The sequence below is a fragment of the Mixophyes fleayi genome, chromosome 5 (assembly GCF_038048845.1).
Source record: "Mixophyes fleayi isolate aMixFle1 chromosome 5, aMixFle1.hap1, whole genome shotgun sequence".
NCBI lineage: Eukaryota > Metazoa > Chordata > Amphibia > Anura > Limnodynastidae > Mixophyes > Mixophyes fleayi.
The window spans coordinates 147396527-147420149 of record NC_134406.1 but is presented as its reverse complement, the minus strand read 5'-3'; the positions used below and the strand labels follow the sequence as shown (position 1 = coordinate 147420149).

The following is a 23623-nucleotide window of genomic DNA, read 5'->3' as shown; positions in this document are numbered from 1 at the left end:
TATATGGCAGTAGTAACACCAATATAACCTCAATACTTTGAACTCATTACTTGGCTGAAGAACTAACATAGCGGCACTGTCACTTCCATATCTCCTTGCAATTTTTAAACTGCAACTTTCAGATTCTGACTTTATTACATCATTCTCAACTGCTCTTAGGGTATAGCTAAATGCAGAACCAAAGTACCTTGGATACCTCTCAGACTAAGCATCCACAACAAGGGGCATAACCCATATTCGCCAGTGGGGACTTGCAATGCTTCGCCATCTCCTCCATAGGCCCCTCTATTCTGTTCACTTGCTCATGGCCCACTCACTGCCATGCCTCATAGTTGTCGCAATTCCCCAACAAAGGCTATAGTTCTGTCCCTGCTCGCAATGTTTGATTCACATACAAGTCAGGCTAGCAGCATTCCGTGATGACCTTACATTCCATCTTACCACTCTCACCGTGAGACAATAGAAATAAGAGCCCTGCTCAAAGAACAAAATCTAAACTATGGGGTATACGTATCAAGCCACATATAGAGGAATGAACGGAGCATTTCCACTCTTTTCTCCATTTTTGCCTCTGGGTGGCAGTAAGGCAGACTTGCATAGGGATGAATGCACTTAAATGCCAGGCTTGTAGGCTTCTGTTGCACTTAGCTTCAGACGATAAAGTTCCCGTGGCTTGTTTTGAATTTATATTGAATAGTCTGCCATTAACAGTGGCAAACATGCCTATATAGCATCCAAGTACAGGAAGTTCTACTCTCTTTTGCTTCACAAAATCCCTCCATCCCGCCCTGTCACAATATGTCTGTCAATTATGTGTGGTGTTTGTGTTGTTAATCTAATTTTATTTTTCCCTATTCAGATGAGGCACAGTTGGCTGGAAAGCATTGTAGTCAGCGGTTAGTACATGGTGCAAGCGTTTATGTTTGGCCGCAGCTGTCTGATTAAGTGCTTACTTCATTAAAGCAAGTATTTTATAGGCAGGCCCTGTTATGCATCAGTGTTTTGCAAAGTTGTTGTCTATTTTTGTTTCCATTTATCCATGTTAACAGATATTCTTTCAACAGGTTGACAGATAGAAGCCTCAGCAAAATTGTATTGCACCTGTTTCAGCCTTATGCCTAACTTTCAAATGCTGATGGAAAATCTGGTCGCACAGTAGTCACACTAAATTATCAGACTTGTTTGTTAAGTTGTGTAACATTGGTTTAACTTACATTAAAATTCCTGTTGATATGTTATTACAGGTTGGTGTATCTTTCTTTGATTTGCTGAGACTAAGAGATATGAGAGGCCTTTTTGAAGGTTAAAGGGTCGTATATGTGGATGTTGAAGTGTATCAGGTTGCCCACCATTGACTATTCTGTTCAGTACCACATGAGCAGTTTAAAGTGCAGTGATAGAAAATATCCTCTGTCTGACATATGTCTCTGTGCTATGCCAAATAAGAAAGCTGAACAGTGACCTAGTGTGTACTGATTGGATGGATGATTGGTGGCAAATCACTAAATACTGTGATAGTATTCAGACTTTCAAGTGGACAGTCTTACTTTCCACTAAATCTGAGTTGATTGTCTTAAGTTTCTGACAGATGCAAACATGTTGTGCCAAACTCGTGTTCTTGAGCTAGTGATGTCCTTAGTTACCTGGTTTATTTTTTGGAACTTAGTGTGTCTAGCTTAAAGCACTCACAAGCCTTTACAGTTGGATTCTACTAAAAGCCAGTGACCTAACATTTATGATGAGTGCTTCTTGCTATTCATGTATTATTATTTTAAAATAAATAGAATAATAAAATTGACCTCTACTCTTTCAAAATCAGTTTGGTCAAACCAATCCTATGTCAATTGGGTGGAGCTTTTCTCAATTTCCATAATTACATTGGATGAAAAGCTAATGGATGGATGCTGCCCATAAGATCTTACATTTAAAACACCAACTTTTGATATATGTGAGTACAATTGACTTGCTGGCTGGGGAATTATTAATACATTTTACCAGATGCCACCTTTTCTCTTTTCAATTCAGATGCCCGGGCCAGACAGAAAAAGTCTATTTTGGGCCGGTAGTGCGGCCGTCCCAAGTCTATTTCTTGGTGACTGGCCCCTCCTCCGGGAGCAGCCACCTTCCTTATGTGCCGCAGATCCTTCCGATCCGTCCCCCCTCTCCTCTCCTATGTGTGAGAGCCCAGCTGTCACATGGGATGTGCACCACGTGACAGGTGCCATCCCATGTGTGAGCAGCAGCAGACAGCGCGCGTGGAGGGAATAAGGTAAGTGTCTGTGTGATGTTAGTATAACAGTATGTTATGTTAATATTGTGTGTGCACCGCTATGTTAATAGTGTGTGTGTGTCTCACTGTGTTAATACAGTGGATGTGTGTAACTATTAATACAATTCTGTGTGCCACTTTGTTAATAGTGTGTGTTTGTGTCACTGTTCATACAGTTTGTTGTGTGTGAGTGTGGGCTACTATGTATGTAATATAGCGTGTGTGTGAGTGGGGGCCACTATGTATGTAATACAGTGTGTGTGTGAGTGGGGGCCACTATGTAATACAGTGTGTGTGTGAGTGGGGGTCACTAAGTATGTAATACAGTGTGTGTGTGACTGGGTGCCACCATGTTAATACATTGTGTGTGAGTGGGGTTCCACCATGTTAATACATTGTGTGTGAGTGGGGGGGGCACCATGATAATACATTGCATGTGAGTGGGGGCCACTATGTTAATAAATTGTGTGTGTGTGTGTTTGTGTAAGTGGGGGCCACCATGTTAATGCAGTGTGTGTGAGTGGGGGCCACTATGTTAATACAGTGTGTGTGAGTGGGGGCCACTATGTTAATACAGTGTGTGTGAGTGGAGGCTACTATGGTAATACAATGTGTGTGAGTGGGATCACTATATTATTATAGTGTGTTAGTGGGGGGGCCACTATGTTAATATATTGTGTGTGAGTGGGGCCATTATGTTAATATAGTGTATGAGGAAAGAATGGAGGGGGGTCTTAATATATTGTGGGAGGTAGGCTATTTTGTTCTTGGAGTGCATGTGGGTGATAATTATTTAATGGATGCTATTTTATTTGTGGGGCAATTTAATTTATTTTTTAGAACTATTTAATTTACTAGTGGGACCTATTAATTTAAGGTTAGGTGACAGGGTCTTTAATTTAATGCTGAGGTGGTGTGGGAATATTAATTGAACACGGAGCTGATTATGGGGAGGAGGGCTATTTATTAAATGTGAATATGAATTATTTAATGCCGGGGATGGTTGTGGGAAATGGTTATATTTAATGTAAATGCTATTTAATTTATTGCTGGGACTGTTTGGAGGGATGGAAATAGGTTTATATATTAAATGGGAACACTATTAATTTAATATTGGGGCTGATTGGATGGAAATAGGTTTATTTATTAAATTTGTTTGCTATTTAATGTCAGGGTTGGTTGGAGGGAAATATATCTATTTAGAAAATGTGAATATTATTATTTTAATGTTGGGGCTGGAGGGAGGCATAATTATAAAATGTGCGTGCTATTGATTTAACTCCGGGGCCGGTTGGAGTTTTCTAATTTTTATACCCATTTTTTTTCCAAATAGGGCATCTAACATTACAGGATCAAGAAAAGCAGCAACTGAGTTAAAGAAATCAGCTGCCCGAAGTGGTGAAAATGACAAGAACAAGTAGGAGAGAGCAGGACAGTCATTCAACTGCCCTGAATCTGGTGGGACAGTCCCAAATTTGGGTGACTGTCTCGCTTAGGACAGTTGGGAGGTATGTCCTGCTTCACATTGTACTGCTCGTGAAGGCAGAGCTGCGTACACCTAACAGTAGTGCACACAGTATTGCCTGTGTATTTGTCTAAAATGATAATCATGTTACATCATAGGAGTGCCCCCCAGAACCACCCCTAATATTATTTGGTTTAGATTAACCCTAAAACAATTAATAACCCTATTAGTATACAGGGCGAAGCAAAAACAAGCCCTTTGTTGGCAAAAACATCAGTTTTTTTTAAAGCAAATGGCCTTTTTGCATTTTGATAAATCCTATTATAATCAGCTAGGTATGTATAAAATTAAAAGGTGCTGTAGGGAGAAGGAACATGTCAAATAAACGCAATATAAAGTGAGGTTTGCTTTTTTGTTGCATTATTTATTTTTATTATTTAAGATTTTTCCTTTATAGTAATAAAGTATCGTTGGATTGAGCAACACTAAAATAGCCTCTCTTTATATTGATAAATATATATTGTACCGAAAACCACCTAAGAATGGGCCGCTACTTATGGGCCAGTGCTGGGTGCTTGCCTCCTGGGCTAAAGTCTGCCAGCCAGCCCCTGACCTGTGGATTGTGTATGAATTTGGTCAAAATAAAATCAAAAAAAATTTCTTACCTGACATGGTTTCTTCAGTTTAATTGCTATGACATGGTATCTATAGCAGCATAGTTCACAGGTCCATGATCCTCTTTCACTAATCCACTTTAGTAAGCAAAGCTGATGTGTGTACCTCACAGATCCATTGCAGCGACATGGGTTGAGCAACTCACCCTGGATGGAGAAACAGAAAGGAAATCAATATGAATGTTATATATATTTGGAAATATAGGTTTGCACAATTTTAGCAAATAAAAAAAACAAAAACCTTTATACATATATAAGATATAGATTGTAAGCTTGCGAACAGGGCTTTCTCACCTCTTTGTCCATTTTACCCAGTTTGTTTATTAGTTTACTATGTTTGTCCCCAATTGTAAAGCGCTACGGAATATGTTGGCGCTATATAAATAAATGATGATAATGATGAAGATATATATATTTATACATATATATATATGTATATTTATATATATATATATATATATATATATATATATATATATATATACACACACATATACACATACATACACACATGATCACCACAATGCCGGAATAAAGTCAAGTGGTTTATTTAAAAAGATCGAACTGTAAAATATTGTGTTATTTATGCTCTTACACTAGAGGTGCTGTGAGAGAAATGCTGTTGACCAAGAGTCTCCTATTCCTGAAGAGAAACGCCTGTGACCTTCATCACTTCATCACCAGGGTTTCAGTCAGACCCAGGATTGCCTCCAGCACTCAGTTTTTATGCTCAGGAAATAATTGAGTATCATTTCCTCATGTAAGTCGAGTTGGGTTCCTGTGTGTATTGCTTTGATGAACTGCATTCTCTTAGAGTACCACAGGGATGTAACATTTATTTAGCCCTCTGGAAGTGGAGGGCACACATGAGATTGGAAATATTATCTTAACCTTTAAAGAAATTAACCTTTAAAGAAAAACAAGTAAAACTTATTTTTCCTAACATATTAATGTTTCCAACACACATTCTGCTATTTACAGGGCACTTACAGGGAATGAACCAATTTAGCTGTTAAAAACAACACAGGGTGAACTTTATTTTTTTAAGCAAAGGGCTGGGATTGATTGGTCTGTTTCTGCTACCATTTCATTCTGCTGTTTTGTGTTTTTGTGTTATTCTCTTAATTCTATTTGTGCTTAATTGTGGGTAATATGCCTTACATTGTAAAGCAGCTGTTTATGTGAAACTGAATCTTTGAACACAAAATTGTTGATATAAAACAAGCTATCTAAATATTTTCAGAAGCTTTCTAATATACTCTATACCTGGATGGAAGCCACAAATTAATCATGCCAACTACTACCAGTCAAACATGGAGATTTTATGCATTAAAAGTAATACATTTACAAGTCAAAAAAAGACTATTTACAACCACTAATTAAAACAAATAGCACAAAACACTAGCCATGTTGTATATGTAAGTTTATTTCCTCACTCATTGTGGCCCCAGGGACATTACTAACACAGCTAGAGTACTCTGAAAACCATTAAATGGCAACTGGTAAAATACATTTGTTCGGCATCTACTCTTTAACGTGAATAGAAAATGTTGTGATAATATGATGTGATAACAATACATTATCTTTTAAAAGACCTAACCAGAGAATGTGTGAATTACACATAATTAATAATAATAATGATAATAATAATAATAATAATAATAATAATAATAATAATGCTTGACTCTTGGCTACCAATGTTTAAAACATGTTTATGTAAGTGGACCAATATAAACACCTAACCACAAAGCTAACACATCACTACGTATAAGAAAACCAAGGTGTAAATGTAATATTAATTATACAAACTTCATAAATAGTAAGTGGGCAGCAGGGTGCTGACAGTTTTAACTTCAAGTCAGTCCATTTAAAGAGGCCGTGGAGCTGATGCTAGGTGAAAGGGAACATTATTAATAGAGATGCTTGGGCTCGGTTTTCTGAAAACCGAACCCACCCAAACTTACGGGATCCGAGTAGGCTCGCAAGCTGGCTTTGTACTTTCGTGCGTCCTCAGATCTTAATCGAGGCAAAACATCATTGTTGCGTTGTCGGATCTTGCGGGATTTGGATTCCATAAGTACCTCCCTCCCAGGAGATCCAGCGCCATTGCTCACAAAGAAACAGGGGTTGCAGTGTTCTTGTCACACTCCATTCTCCAGTGACATTGCTCAGTGCCACTGCTCACACAGAAACAGGGGTAGCAGTGTTCTTGCTACTCTCCAGTCTCCAGTGCCATTGCTCATACAGAAACAGGAGGGGTAGCAGTGCTCTTGTCACTTGACAAAAATTGACTGGAAATTACTGGAAATTAATGTTATTGAGGTTAATAATAATGTAGGAACAAAAAAGAGCCAAATTATGTAATTTTAGCAAAAAAAAATAGGAATTTTAGAAAAAAAATAGGGATCCAAAACCAAAACATGCGAGGGCGGTTTTGCCAAAACCAAAACCAAAACACCGGGGTCAGTGAACATCTCTAATTATTAAGCTTGGTAAGCAGTGTGAGAAGGGGCTAAAGTTTAGGTCCAGCCTTGGTGGTTCCCATTAGGGTAAATAGATCAAGGGCTGTTACAACTGTACTACTTTAAAATAATGGACGCTTTATATCCATTACCCTGTTATTGGAATCTGTGGTTACTCAAAGGCTGGTCACTGTGTGCAAAGTCCTGTAGAGGCTTTCATGGATGGCTGGAGAGGGTATTGGAGGTCTCCAGAAGATTAACTGCTAGAGGCTACATATTTTTTGTTTTAATTATGTTAGTTTTTTGTAATCTAATAAGGCCTACAGTGGTTATTGACATTCAAGTCAAGCAGTTTGGGTTTATGCATTTAAAGAAGACTTATGTGTTGGAATATAGTGGAATTGGTAATGTGATCATATGCGCAGCAACCAATGGTCTGCCCTTCATAGGCTACTTTAATTACTGTACACAATGGCTTTTGTAAACTTATTGTGCGCCACTCCAACCAATAGACTACAGCACTGCTTAGCTCCTTCTTCATTTATGTCACTGCTGAGGTGAAGGCCAGGAAGAGGAATAGGTGGTATGTGGTATGTAAGTGACAAAGACCAGACAGGCTGGACACTTGGGCTAAAGATGAAGTAATGGTAATTTTCCCTATGCTGTAATAACTGCACAGTACAAGATTCTCTCTCGCTCTTCATTCAGAGCATGCCTGGCATTTATTATATGAGCACAGCAAAACTGCATAGAGTGAGAAGCATTATGCTTCTCTGCAGCACACTTTCTTCAGTGTAGCTCCCTGTTATCTCACTGTTATAGGGGACAGACTACTGAGGAATTAAAGTGATATCAACGGAAAATGTTACCGTTAAGAGTACTTGGCTATTGCAAGGTCAAAGGTAGTACATAATATTATACTTTAGAAGAGAACTTTGAACTATAGTCAAAACATGAACCTGGTATTAGCCATATTCTTTCTTGCTTGCTACAAATGAGCTCCCTGTGTGTTAATATTTTCACACGTTTTCATTAGCACTGTCATTTTGCTATGTGCATTTTTTGGGAACTGCAGCTGCTAATGACAGGGCAGCCACGAGGAAGCCATTGGTCTGTGCAGTCGCTTTCCATGCCTACAATCCAGTTTAGATGGTACTGTACATGTGTGGAAGTGGCGATAATCTGCTCCCTTCAGGCCCCCATAAACCGCCCACTCAGCTAGTAGAGTGTATAATTTGGGTACATGCAAATTTAACAAACCCTTAAAGAGCAAACATTTAAAAAAACATTCTGCTTGCATGTTAAAATGGATGTATTAGGCATTTCTGACACAGGTAGGGTTGTCACTTTTTCTTAAAAAATATACAGGCCTTCCTTTATATCTTATTTTTAGTGGCTAGAGGCCTGCTTTAGAATTGGGTAGAAGTACATTTCCGTATCATAAATTTGCATGACACATAATGTTAGTATTTTCAGCTGCATGTGCCATAACAACTGCAGCCCCTTGCATTTTGAGAGACAGATCAAGAGCGTTCACGTATAAGTGCAGTACAGTAAAGATGTGAAGATATGCAACTTGCATTCGTGTATATTTGCAACCAATGTGCAACGCTAACTCACACCATGGCTGGTAAGATATTGGTGACTAAACTAGTCACAGGTACTTTGTACAAACACATAGTCCCTTGTCCTGAGCTAGTCTGATAACATATATATGGAACAAAGACAAAGGGCATACCTACAATGCAGCTCCAATCTAGTGACATTCGGTGCCATTTAGCTATGCAATGTGCTTTTCATATTGAACTTTTGGGTGAAATTCTTCTTCAAGTCCTGGTATGGCTCTCACTGATATAGACACACATACTATTATTACATCATCTTTTCATTAAGATATAACAGTATACATATATCTACATTCTATCGTGTTTCATGTTCTTTATTAAAGTGTGTAAACAACATGATCTACACTAATTAATAAAGTAGTGTGTTTATACATTTTAAGAATTTGTTGGCCAACTGTCTCTAATTTCCAGGAACAGTCCCAGGATTTAGAGATTTGTCTGTAGAAATATTCCTACTTTTCTAAATTGGCTTGCAGCTGTGTAGAATTTCTCTTATTCTGTTCAGACAATGCTGTTCTTAGTATCTATTTGTATTCTATGGGTCATGTAAGTAAGTATTTATGAAATAATAGCATTTACAATGCAAATAAGTTGATTATAACTGACTTCAGTGAACATTTTATAATGGAGATTATAGTGCACCAAGATCCTGAAAATAATTTACAAATGGATCATTTTCACGTTACTGCTTTCTTTGATTTTGTGCATAACGAATTTATGCTGTATATATTATTAAAGTAATTCTATCGTTTTAAAATAAGCATTGCCCAATCAATTGAATGTGTTTCCAAAGCACAAAGTTATTTATTTTTAGCAGGTGTAAATAGTCAACAATTCAATACATTATTATATTCTAATAAAGTACAGTACAGCACAGCCAATACCAAAAGTTACATACATACATACCGCTGCAATCGCTGCGCTTCCATGGGTCCCAATGGAACAGTGTATCTGTTAAATAACTGTGGTCAGAGTAGACTGAGAGCCACAGGAAGCGCAGCTATATTATATACAGTACAGTGTTACACTTGAACAATAGAGATGACGTAGATTGTTTCTATAGGTCCAGACGTTGGGTGGGTCCAGGCCAGTCAGGTAATAGGTTGATTCAATCTAAGGAATCCAAAGGTGGGGGTCTTCTCTCCAGGGGGTTTGCTCCTTTCATAGCCAGTATCATACAAAGGTTTACTCTCTAATATCAATAACTAAAGTATGCAATGTGCGATCTCTTCGCTGACTGCACCGGACAGCTGCTGATGATTAGGGCTTCAATATGATATCAGGCATGACACCTTTCCTATAACCTAAACCTTTAATAACACTACAATGTACATATAATCACTATATATATATATGTATATATATAAACTAATAATAAACCGAATACTATCTGCTCCTGAATTACAGTGTAACAGAACCAATATGAGATTATATAAATAACTAAATGTTGTAATGAGAGTGTGTGCGTGCATATTTTACCGTGCGAACGCACCACGCTACGTAACACGTGGTGTACGCTTCGCAATACGCACGGCAAACCAATATTAAACCAATATACTTTCGTTCATACAATTATACAACTTCAACAGTCCACCCTTTGATAGTATAATAAACTATCACCTTAAAGATGTTATATGCAAGATCTCAGTGCCACGTTTCATTGTTATGTAATACAAATCCCCCTTGGTGTATGACCACGCTCTTTGTAGATCTAAACAAGTTATCATAAAAGAGAGTCTTAATCCTCTAAACGATTTCTTCTTTTACTATAAACCGTACACTTCTGGAGCTTGGAGATAACCTTTTGCATGCCCTTCAAGGGTGCAATAAAACACTTAATACATTATTTGGAAAGGTACAAGGTACAATAGAACATGTATCAGCTATACAGAATTCCCTACAACAGTTCTTCAAGTTTAACAGGTTCTTCTGTCCAACGCATGTCTTTAAGCTCAGAATACATTTAAACACTTCATGTTCATCAATAGCATCATCCTATGTCTATCAATAATGTCATATGCAATCTCCTTCAGCCTGCGTTAATATACACACTTCTAATAATGTCATCAGTTCTTTTCATCAACACTTGTGGGCGGGCTATTGTCTGTTCGTTCTTCCCAGTCTCTCAATACTCAGATTTAACAGTGATAGGCTTGCAAAGCATTGGGAGACTTCAGACTAAGGGACCTAGCTGTCCTACTTTTTCCCTTAGTGACCTCCCGCCTATAGTTTCGGGTACCTCAAGAATACTTAGTGGAAAGAGAACTAATCCTACTTGATATAATCACTGAGGCACGTGTGAGCACGCCCAGCACTTTGTTTGGTCTAAAACCTTACCCTCCCAAGAATGATAATCATTCTCAAGGATGCCTGCTCAAGTCCGAATATTACTGGACTGGCATCGCTGGGTGTATCTCTTTTTTAACCATGGGGTCGCTGTACTTACGGACGTAATGCTACTCAGACAATAGCCCCTCGCACTTTCTCCAAGGTTTCTAAATTTTCCTTTACCCCTGAATTGAATAGAGTAATTGGCTGGACTGATTATGCTACTAACTTCTTCCTCCCCAATACCTCCTTATCATTACCTGAACCAGTCTCTGTCACCTGCTTATAATCAAAAGAATTAACCGCCCTGAGAAGAGAATGAAATGAGAGAACACAAAACAGGAAAAACTATAACTTCATGCTGGACAACAGTCTTAGTCTTTGGCTCAGGTGCTACTAACTGCATTCGAGGCCTTCCAGTACAGACTCATGAGTGCCCTTGGACCCTTCTCTGAGTGTTGGCCCATCTGCAGTGGGTGGAATGGGCACCAGTGTGTCTCTGCTACCCTTGAAGCCGTGATGCTGGTAGCCTACACCTGGTACCTGTCTGTCAAATAACCTAAGCTTAAGAAATTTCTGCTCCACAACTTACTCTCCCGATCCAACATCCTGACAGTTAGTGTGACCTTTCAGGAAACAGTGTTTTGGACGTTCTTTGTTGCTGTCTCACTATTTACCTTCTCTCAAGATCTAACCTAGCCTCACAGTTACAATCTCATCTCACGAGGGGTCAAGAACATTTCAAAAACTGACAGGTTAGGAGTCTGCCCAGGAGTGATCTCTTGGTAGCGGGAAAGGACTAGTGGCCGAAGCTATCAGTCACTTCAATCAAGTTCCAACTCTTATTCTATTCAATTCGTTCTACCGAGTACCACTACTTTATGTTCACACTGGTTTATGGTTAATTGAAAGTATGTGATTTGTTACCACTACTCATACATTAAACCTCTATTATCAATAACATGAATACCCCTATCATCTATTATAACTCTAGGACTATCACATTGAATAACAAAAGCTTTCAGTATGATACAGTAATACATTAGACACATTTCAATACACCTCTACCCAGACATATTTCATTGGTACACCAGTGTATACTTGAGGATCCTGCATGGTGGTAATTGGATGACATGTATTTGTTTTACCTGGAGGAAAACCCATCAACAGGAGGGATATGGGATGGCTCTATTGGTCTACCTTGTCCATCTCTCCAGAGTCCACCAGACTCCTCACCACATCTCTTCACCTTCCAGACAGTTTATTCCTCAGGTAACACAAATCTTTATATATTAACCAATATCTGTATGTGTGCATGTTTGTGTGTGTGTGTGTTCACATTTTAAAACTAAAACAATACAACGAAAAACAAAGCAAAACATAGATTTGTTAACTGTCACATAAAACCCTGCTGTCTATTTGACAGCTATGTTCGCCCTGGTGTGACAGCCATGTATGGTCGTGTGTGTAAGTGTGGACTTTACTAGCAGCTACTTCAGTTGGTAACTGTGTCACTGTATAAAGTCCTCTATGTAGTGTCCTAATCATGTGCTGGTATTGCTATAAAACGATTTCTCAGTCACCTCAACATCGCCCTCTAGATGCAAAGTCTGTTTTAGGCGCATCTAAAAAAAAACCACTATCACGCATGTGCAGAAAGCACCAAATCCGCCTGCATCTTGGATGCAATTAACACTTGCAACAGTTTGCGACTCCCTACGAGAGAATGGGAGGAACGCAGAATTGTGAAGGTGTGACCATGTAAGTAAATCCCAGACGCAGTGAGGCGCAGACGCAACACACGTCAAGACAGGGCTAAAGCTGTGTGGCAGGAATTAGGTGGCGCAAGCGTTAGCTAACTGCAGGAACTGCTCGCAGCTTGATAGGGTATTAGGAGTGGGACGCAACTGGGGTTGCTTGCCACTCGTAATACGCTACCAAGCTGCGGTACACTCCCACTCCTACACTTCTTAAACGGACTTTGCGTCTGACTCTAAATGAGGTTCTAAAGCTCTAACATGTTTTAGACATGTTCACTTTGCTTGAATTTACCTCAAATTTGTTAGTCTTTCAAAAGTTCGAGAATCTCTTTGAAATCTCCTTGTATTCACTGGCAATGTTTATTTTACTAATTTTACTTTTATTATTTTGTTTAAAGCTGCATCACACCTAAATCGCCATAATTAGTGTGTTTGCAGCCTCTGTAGCTAATACTGCTACAATTTAAGATATATTTAAATGCGTATTAACACAAGTGAGTATAGAGGAAATGTAAATATTGATAATATGGTCATCATAAGCTAGAATTTAAAATAAATGATGAATATTTCCTATTTGAAAATTAGTCATTGCTGAAGGGTAAATAGACTGTGTTTTTGAGTGCAATTGTTACATATGAAAAACACAATGAAAACCTATTTTTGTACACTGTGATTAATTTGTTTACAGCTCAACCTTCTATACAAAAATCAGACTGATTTCGACTCACTTCTTGGAACCTGAGACAAATGAATTATGGCGACAACTGATTTATGAAGACATACTTATCCAAATTGTGGAAACAAAAAGTTTCATCTATAAAAAGTTTCATCCATAAAAAGTGTCTAGCTTTTTTGGCAGGATCCCCCAATGGTGAGCCAAAAGAGAGAGATACAAATTATAATTTCCTCGGTAAGAAAATCAGGAAGAGATGATTGTGCTGTTACTGTAACATTGTATAAAAATAAACACAAAACATAGGGGCAGATTTACTGTTACTACCGTAATAGCTGCACATTATTACCATTACTACGGCAATTTGCTGATTTGTGTGTGTGTGTGTTTGATGGCAAGGGAGCTTGTAGTGGCAATGTAATGTGTGTGATGTCAGTGCTGTGTGTGTGAAGAGGGGGGCTGTTGTCAGTGCTGTATGTGTGAAGAGGGGGGGGCTCATGTCAGTGCTGTGTGAGTGAAGAGCATACTTGCAGACTTTTTAAATAAGCTGTCCGGGAGGGTGTCCGTCGAGTGGGCGTGGCCACGCAAATAGCGTTGTTAGGCCCTGCCCTTGTCAAGCTTTGCTATTTTCAACCAATCGCAAGCAGGGTGCGATGCCACAATGACGTATTTAGCCCCGCCATCTCCCACTTCACCAATGAAGATAGCTGGATCTGGGAGGTTTGCCTACTTTCTCGGGAGTCGAGAGAACTCCCAAAAATTCGGGAGTCTCCTGGACATTCCAGGAGACTAGGCAACAATGGTGAAGAGGTGAGGGGGCTGATGTCAGTGTTGTGTGTGTGAAGAGGTGAGAAGGGGCTGATGTCAGTGTTGTGTGTGTGAAGAGATGGGGGGTGGCTGATGTCAGTGCTGGGTGTGTGTGAAGAGGTGGGGGGCTGATATCTGTGCTGTTTGTGTGTGTGTGTGAAGACCTGGGGGAGGGCTGATGTCAGTGCTGTGTGTGTGAAGAGGTGGGGGGGCTGATGTCAGTGTTGTGTGTGAAGAGGTGGGGGTGGGGCTGATGTCAGTGTTGTGTGTGAGGAGGTGGGGGTGGGGCTGATGTCAGTGTTGTGTGTGTAAAGAGGTGGGGGGTCTGATGTCAGTGTTGTGTGTGTGATGACAAGGGGGCTGATGTCAATATGTGTGTGTGATGACAAGGGGGCTGGTGTCAATATGTGTTTGTGATGACAAGGGGGCTGGTGCCAGCGTTGTGTGTGTGATGACAAGGGGAATGATGTCAGTGTTGTGTGTGTGTGTGTGTGTGTGTGTGATAATAAGGGGGCTGATGTCAGTGCTGTGTGTGTGTGTGTGATGACAAGGGAGCTGATGTCAGTTCTGTGTGTGTGTGTGTGTGTGTGTGTGTGTGTGTGTGTGTGTGTGTGTGTGTGTGTGATAATAAGGGGGCTGGTATCAGTGTTGTGTGTGATAACAAGGGGGCTGATGTCAGTGTTGTGTGTGTGTGTGTGTGTGTGATGACAAGTGGACTGATGTTAGTGTTGTGTGAGTGTGTGATGACAAGGGGGCTGATGTCAGTGTTGTGTGTGTGTGTGTGTGTGTGATGACAAGGGGGCTGATGTCAGTGTTGTGTGTGTGTCTGTGATGGCAAGGGGGCTGATGTCAGTGTTGTGCGTGTGTGTGTGATGACAAGGGGACTGATGTCAGTGTTGTGTGTGTGTGATGACAAGGGGGCTGATGTCAGTGTTGTATGTGTGTGTGTGTGTGTGTGTGTGTGTGAGATGACAAGGGGGCTGATATCAGTGTTGTGTTTGTTTGTGTGTGTTTGTGTGTGTGTGTGTGTGATGACAAGAAGGCTGATGTCAGTGTTGTGTGTGTGATGATAAGGGGACTGATGTCAGTGTTGTGTGTGTATGATGACAAGGGGGCTGATGTCAGTGTTGTGTGTGTGTCTGTGATGGCAAGGGGGCTGATGTCAGTGTTGTGTTTGTTTGTGTGTGTGTGTGTGTGTGTGTGTGTGTGTGTGTGTGTGTGATGACAAGTGGACTGATGTTAGTGTTGTGTGAGTGTGTGATGACAAGGGGGCTGATGCCAGTGTTGTGTGTGTGTGATGACAAGGGGGCTGATGTCAGTGTTGTATGTGTGTGTGTGTGTGTGTGTGTGTGTGTCTGTGTGTGATGACAAGGGGGCTGATATCAGTGTTGTGTTTGTTTGTGTGTGTGTGTGTGATGACAAGAAGGCTGATGTCAGTGTTGTGTGTGTGATGATAAGGGGACTGATGTCAGTGTTGTGTGTGTATGATGACAAGGGGGCTGATGTCAGTGTTGTGTGTGTGTCTGTGATGGCAAGGGGGCTGATGTCAGTGTGTAATGTGTGTTTGTGTGATGGCAAGGGGGTGTGTGGCATGTAATGTGTGTGTGTGTGTGTGTGTGTGTGTGTGTGTGTGTGTGATGGCAAGGGGCTTGAGGCAATGTAATGTGGGCGTGTTGGCGCAGGAGGCTTTTGACAATTTAATGTGTGTGTGATGTCAAGGGGGCGTGTAGTAATTTGTGTGTTGAGGGCAAGGGGGTGTGTGGAAATGTAATGTGTGTGTGAAGGTAATGGGGCGTATGGCAATGTAATGTGTGTGTGATGGCAAGGGGACTTGTGGCAATGTAATGTGTGTGTGATGGCAGGGGGGCTTGTGGCAATGCAATATATGTGTAATGGCAAGGAGGCTTGTAGCAATGTAATGTGGGTGTGAGGGAAAGGGGCTTGTGGCAATGTAATGTGGGTGTGAGGTAGGTGGCGGCTAATAGGTGCTATTTTGTATATGTGGTGATGGTGGCCCAAGCATTCCAGGATCCAGACAAGCGGCAAACTGAGACACCAGCAACCACAAGTAGGGAAAGCGACAAGAAAAGGTAAGAAAGAGCAGGACAGTCTGCCAACTGTATTTTTCTATATGGGCAGTTCCTTTGCACAATGTTATTAAATAAACACAAATATGTATATTGTGATAACATTTTCTGTTACTGGTTTACTACTGCCAAATTTAGTTGCTCATATTGTCCTACTTTCTATGTATTAGTCAAAGTGTACGGATCACTCATACACAGAGGAAATTATGTGGGTGATCCAATAATCATACCACTCAACTATCCCAATGTCAGCAGGACAGTCCTGATTTAGGGCTCTGTCACGCCCAGGGACATGTTTGTCCATTGGGTGGGAATGCTGAGGAAAGGGTGATATGTAATGAGCAGTGTAGCACTTTACAGGCTTCTGGTGGCATAGTCAACTTTGTACTAATCCCGCCTCCTTTTGTGTTTGCCCTGCTTATAGTTGATATGGTCCTGCCCACATGAGGCCACTTCCATACATTTTTCCAGGGCCACTTTAAGTTCCCAATATACGCCTGGCTGCTGTCCCCCCTTTTTATAAAAAAAATAAATAAAAATCATTTACAAACCGTTGTCCAAGTTGCATTACTTAAAAACATGTCGCCTGGATATGATTATTTTAATTAAGACTGGAATACAGTGGAAGATAGATTTATTTTTACACACTGAACTATCCTGATCAATGATCTGTTTTTGCGCATGCAATTTATATCTGAACGCAAATGACACTTACGACTGCCTGCAACTTGAAGGGCGGTACGGTGGAGGAAAGGAGCAGATGAACATAGACCATGTATAATAAGGGCATGCCAAGAGTGGTCCAATGCAGATGCAGCAGATTCAAGTCCTGGGTTTCTCGCAAGTACATTTGTTTCAGCCATAACATTTGTACCAACTACAGGGCAGGTGTAAGTGCCGACTGATAGCGATGATTGTCATGACATCCTCTTTGATTGCATAGCACTATATAGCACAGAACAACTTTATGCAAGTAAGATATTATTATTAATATTTATTTACAAGGCGCCACAAGGCATCCGCAGCGCCGTACAGAGACAAACAAAATCACAATACAATGGGAGACAGCACAGTACAGTAAACACAGCAACTCAGTACGCTCAATGCACAGCTAGAGAGGGCGGGGAAGGGGGAGGGAGGATCCGCAAACGACGGGGCCCAAGAAGGAGGGCGCGGAAGACAGGGAGACCCCCAGGGGGGAGGAGGGAGTGAGAGTGGACGTGGGGTGGAGGACCCTCGAGGAGGAGGGCTAAGTAGCTGGAGAGCAGAGTTAGAAGTGGTGGAAACAGGAGGAGAGATGGCCCTGCTCAGAGGAGCGTACAATCTAAGGGGAGGGGTGGACAGACAGAGAGACGCAGGGGAGAGAGGGAGAGTAGGGGGACAGAGGCAGAAGATAAGGTAGGAAGTTAAGTGGGAGACAGAAAGGCTTTAAGAAAAAGGTGGGTTTTTAGGGCCCGTTTGAAGCTGGACAGATTAGGGGAAGTTCTGATGGAGGGAGGGAGCTTGTTCCAGTGGAGGGGGGCAGCGCGGGCTAAGTTTTGGATACGCGCGTGGGAGGAGGTTATAAGGGGGGAAGAGAGGCGACGGTCAGAGGCAGAACGAAAGATAGATCATAAAAAACACATTGTATGTTCAGTATGTATTTAAAGTAAAAAAATATATAATTTATTTCATTATTCTTTAACAATCCATATTTTACTAATTATTAAACTGTTATTAGCTGTTAAATTATTTTTAACAGAATTATTTTGAATTGGTTTTGATACCAGCTCTGTCCAGTTGTGGGACCCACAGAGCTCAACTGTCATTGCTGTTTCAACATCTGTTCAGCTACTCACTGATCTCAGTTCTGTTTGCTGTTACCATCTCTGTTTGGCTGCTAAACCCTCTGAACTCAACTGTCAACATCCTGCTGGACCTCTTCATGTCAGTAAGGCAGAAACTGCTTACACCAGCCAGGGGCAGTAAAGTATCCCTCACCCTTTCAATTGCTGCACACAATTTGGATCAATTGTTCCTTTCTACTCTCTCATTACCTACCCTAGCTAATACACATTCATTCATGTCTCTTCATCATGCACCTACTCAATTTACAGTCTTTCTATTTTACAGTCTTTTTCTATTTACTGTCATCAAACTTCTCTCCAAACTCCTTTTCTTTCTCCATCATCCTATTCCTCCCCACCGATTATGATTTCCCCTTCGCTACTTCCCTCCTCGCTGTCAGTAGTCTCGGCGGCCATGGGCACCGCCGCGACACTCTCTTTACCTTCCTGCTGGCGTCCCGGCCGTTGCTATGGTGACCGGGACGTCAATTCCGGTTTCGGCGTCCCGGTTGCCTAGGCAACAACCGGGACACCTGTAGTTACATCGCACAGCGCCCGGCCAGCTGTCAGACAGCAGGGCGCGTGGGCACAGGGGCTCTGCTACTCATTTACTGGCTGTATGCTAGTAATTCATCATGCAGCCACCTGGCTGATTACTCCTAGCTGGGCACCCTGTAGCCTCATTGGCCATTAGCAAATTTATCATTAGGCTATTCCTGTGAATGCTGGTAGGGCTCTGTTCTGATTGGCTCCTTGTACTATTTAAGGAAGTGAGGACTGAGCCTCACTGCCGGTTATAGCGTCCTGTTCCAGTACTGCTGCCTGCTATTTGTTCCTGCGTTTGGTGTTTAAACCTGAGATTGATTACCCGTGTATGACCTTTGCCTGTTCCTGGACTCTAAACCTGTGCTTCTGACCCTGATCTATTGCCTGAACCCGGATTCTGAACCTCGGCTAGTAACCCTGATCTTACGCCTGTCCCTGGATCCTGAAACTGTGCCTGTGACCTTGACCTTTCTGCCTATACCTGACATATCCTCTGGTGCCCCACCCAGTCAGCTGACATCTGGCCTGTCGCTACTCCGTGTGCAACCTCCTATACCTGTGCGCTACCGTGTAAGCATAAACTCATACTACTCTGAGCATAAGACCTGGGGGCATCTGAGTACCTGTGAGCACAACCAGTTCCTACGGGAAAGGCGGCTGCTAAAGGTGAAGACCTCTTCTACCTGTTCTATGAGTTTATGCCGCACTGGTGGCCATAACACTCGCTAGGCTGTTCACATGAACTGTTTTGTCTCTTGCACACACCACACTCACCAGCCTATATAAACAGAAATAAACCTCACACCCACAAATCCTCCCACATGCCACCCTTCACTCCCTAGGTCTTCGCGAAACAGCTCTCTCCAAGTTTCCCTCTTACATCTCTGGCCGCTCTTTTAGTGTGTCTGCTTCTGGCTCCCCACCCCCTTTTCACCTTTCTATTGAAGTCCCACAAGGCTCTGTCCTTGGCCCTCTGCTCTTCTATCTGCACACCACCTCGCTTGGTAAATTCATTCAATCATTTGGCCTTCAACACCACCTCCATACTGATGACACGCAAATCTATCTTTCCTTCGCTGACCTTTCTCCCACTGTCCAGGTATCTAGCTGTCTCTCTGCTGTAACTACCTGGATGTCACAGCGCTTCCTGAAACTCAACATCTCCAAATCGGAACTCTTCTTTTTCTCATCTTTTCTCCTGCCAATGTTGCTATCCCTCCCAATATCTCCCTCTTGGTTGACAACATTACTCTTTCTCCTGTCACCCAAGCCGCTGCCTTGGAGTTACGCTTTATTTAGCCCTCAGCTTTACCCCTCATATCCAGTCCCTCACGAAATCCTGCCACTTCTGCCTTCGTAACATTGTGAAAATCCATCCCTCCCTCTCTCAGGAAGCAATCAAAATACTGGTCCATTCACTCATCATTTCTCATCTCGACTATTGCAAAATCCTTCTCACTGGTCTCCTTCGCTCTTTTGACCTTCAATCCATACAGAATGTTGCAGCTAGGCTCATCTTCCTCTCCCACCACACCTCTTCTGCTTCTCCTCTGCATGAATCACTTCATTGGCTCTCTGTCCATTTCAGAATTCAGTTCAAGCTCCTTACCCTCACTTACAAAGCCCTTACCAACACTTCTCCTCCTTTAATCTCTGACCTTGTCTCGAGGTACATACCTGCCCGGCCACTCCGCTCCACTTATTACCTCCACCTCAATTCACCTCTCATTACCTCTTTGCATGCTCACCTCCAAGACTTCTGCTGTGCTGCCTCTAATCTTTGGAACTTCCTATCCTGTCTCAATCGACTCTTCCCCAACCTTCAGTCCTTGAAACGCTGTCAAAACTCACCTTTTTAAGCTCACCTATCCTACCACCTCCTAACCATTCTATCCATCACATACTCTTCCTCGTCTGTCATCTAAATTTTTCTCCCAGTTTGTCCTACTGTGTCTCACCACCCCTCCCTTTAGAATGTAAGCCCTTGCGGGCAGGATCCTCTCTACCTATTGTCCCATGTCTGTATCCTCTTCCTCGTACGTCATATCACATCTTTTGTTGCACTCTGTGTGAGTCCCACATAGCATTACTCACACTCATCTGTGCTTGCTTCTGCATTCGGCGCTACAGAATCTGTGGTGCCTTATAAATAAATAAATAAATAAATAATAATAATAACATGTCCTCTTACTCACCCTGCTCCTTCTCATAGCTACTGTTGATATCTCACCTAACCCTGGGTCCCATACAATCCCCATTATCTGTTCACGCTCCTAGCTCCACCCCAAACCTTTCCATCCATCCCATACTTCCAATCCCATCAACCTTATCCACATATCTCCACTACCCTCTTTTCCCTTCTCCTGTGCACTATGGAACGCCATATCTGTTTGTTTTTCCTCTGACACTACATCCCCTTTCCTATGGGGGACTCTCCTTCAGCCACACTCATAGACCCAGAAACAAGCAAGGTGGTAAAGTAGGCATTCTACTCTTTCCAACCTGCACCTTCCATGTCATTCCCTCTCAACCCTCCCTCTCATTCTCTTCCTCTGAAGTCCACACTATTCATCTATTTTATCCTCTCCACCTTTGTATTGCTGTAATGTATCGCCCCCTCAGGTCCAGTTTCCCAATTCAGTGATAACTTTGCGGCCTGGCTCACTTATTTCCTATCCTTTGACCTGTCTACACTCATACTAGGTGATTTCAACATTTCCATTGAGAATCCCACTGTCTCTTGTGCCACTAAACTTTTTTCACTTACTTCCTTCTTTGGTCTCTCCCAATAGTCCTCATCTCTCACCCACTGTGATGGGCACTACCTTGAATTTGTCTTCTCCGGCTACTGCTCCATCTCTAGTTTTTCCAATTAAGCCTTCCCACTCTCGACCTTAACCTTCTTTCCTTCAGGCTCATCTTACCCCATGCCCTTCCCCCTGCACCCAAATACACACATACACAACGAAACTTAAGTAATCTTAACCCAATCCTCTTCTCATTCTCACTAAAACAACTATATTCTCCAATGACTGCATTGTCCTGTCCTAATCAGGATGCCTCTTGCTATAACAAAACACTCGCTTCAGCCCTAGACAACGCAGCTCCAGCTACTACATATAGTCTCTGATGATCCAAACCCCAGCCACGGCACAACAAACAAACCTGCTACCTACAAAGGTACTCTTGCACTGCAGAGCGTCACTGGAGGAAATCTCATTCCTATCCCGATTTCCTCCACTATAAATTCATCCTTTCATCTTACAGCATTGCCCTTTCAATTGCCAAACATACATTCTTTAAATCTCTAATATCCACCCATTCTTCTAACCCACATCACCTCTTTGCCACCTTCAACTCTCGTCTCTTCCCACCTGCACCTCCTCCTCTTTCCTCATTCACTGCCCATGATTTTACCACCTATTTCAAAGACAAAATTAACATAATTCGACAAGATATTTCCTAATGCCAAATTCCATTCACTCTACCCACCTTCACCTACACACCCCAATCCACCCTTAATTCATTTTCTCCAGTAACTGAAGATGAAGTCTCTGCACTCATCTTATCATCTCACCCTACAACATGTCCCTCTCAACTACTATGCTCCCTCTCCTCAACTGCATGCCCACCTCTAACTCACCTCTTCAACCTGTTTCTCTTCACTGGCACATTTCCATCCTCCTTTAAAAATGCACTCATCTCGCCTATTCTAAAGAAACCATCTCTCGATCCAGCCTCTCTTTCAAACTACCGCCCTATTTCTCTCTTCCCCTTTGCCTCCAAACTACTTGAGCGATTAGTGTACAAACACCTGTCTCATTTTATCTCCTATCATTCCATTCTCAACTCTCTGCAATCATGCTTCCGCCCCCAACATTCTACTGAATCTGCTCTCTCAAAAATGACCAATGACTTACTTACGCAAAATCTAATGGTAATTTCTCCATAGTCATTCTCCTGGACCTCTCAGCTGCTTTTGATACTGTTGATCACTCTCTTCTCCTTCCCTTCATTCCATTGGCCTTCTTGACACAGTTGTTTCCTGGTTCACTTCCTACCTATCAAACCGCTCTATCAGTGTTTCTACCTCTGGCACAACCTTCCCTCCACTCCCACTATCTGTTGGGGTCCCACAAGTCTCTGTTCTTGGCCCTTTATTATTTCATTGTACACTTCTTCTCTTGGGGCACTAATTTTGGCCTCCAATACCACCTCTACGCTGATGACACCCAAATCTGTATCTCTCCCCCTGGCCTCTCTCCTGTACAAACAACTGTCTTTCTACTATCTCCACATGGATGTCCCAACGCTACCTAAAGCTCAACATGTCCAAAACAGAGCTTATTATCTTCCCTCCTGCCAGAGTCACCACCTGCACTCAAATCTCCGTCACTGTCAATAACACCACAATTTAATAATAATTTGACCTTATACTGCACATATGCATGAGTGTATACTGCAGTCTATTCTGTCCGTCTAACATATAGCAGGTAACATTTGAAATGGAAACATATCTTGAGATCCCATTGGATTTGCATATGGTAGGAACTATGCTCAAGTTCCGTGCTCTTCTTTTGAATCAGGCTCAGTATGTACAATAGTACTTGTTGATACTTGTTACTTTAACTAATAAGCTGCTTTCTCTATTATTATTATTTTAGAAAGTTATTTATATATTTATATAGTGCCAACATATTACAAATTGCTGTACAGAGTGTGTCTATTTATTCACATCAACACCTGCCCCAGTGGGGCTTACAATCTATGTTCCCTACCAAACACACTAGGATTAATTTTGTCATAAGCCAACGAACCTATCAATCTTTGGAATGTGGGAGGAAGCTGGAGCACCAGGAGGAACCTTAAGCAAGTATGGGGATAACATACAAACTAGACGAGCTTAGAGATTCAGGGGGTCGTGTAGCGTTGGACGTAGTAAGAGCACAAAGTGCTTTTACTTATTGTGCATGCACAGAGGTCAGACTGAGAAATATCTCATTATTGTGCCTCTCTACACTTAGACGATGGCCTGGGCATGCTGGACCCTGTAGTGCGCCACAGAAAAAAATATTATTTACATCTATTTTATACTATAATA

General features: G+C 41.8%; 1 protein-coding gene across 1 annotated transcript in view; it reads right to left on the bottom strand.

The window, feature by feature from the left end:
* Nucleotides 1-23623, bottom strand: part of MARCHF11 (membrane associated ring-CH-type finger 11) — a 78063-nt gene that overhangs the window by 30659 nt on the left and 23781 nt on the right. Inside the window, exon 3 of the mRNA XM_075211307.1 lies at nt 4400-4555. Coding sequence (XP_075067408.1) covers nt 4400-4555 — 156 coding nt within the window. The remainder of the gene's footprint in view (nt 1-4399; nt 4556-23623) is intronic.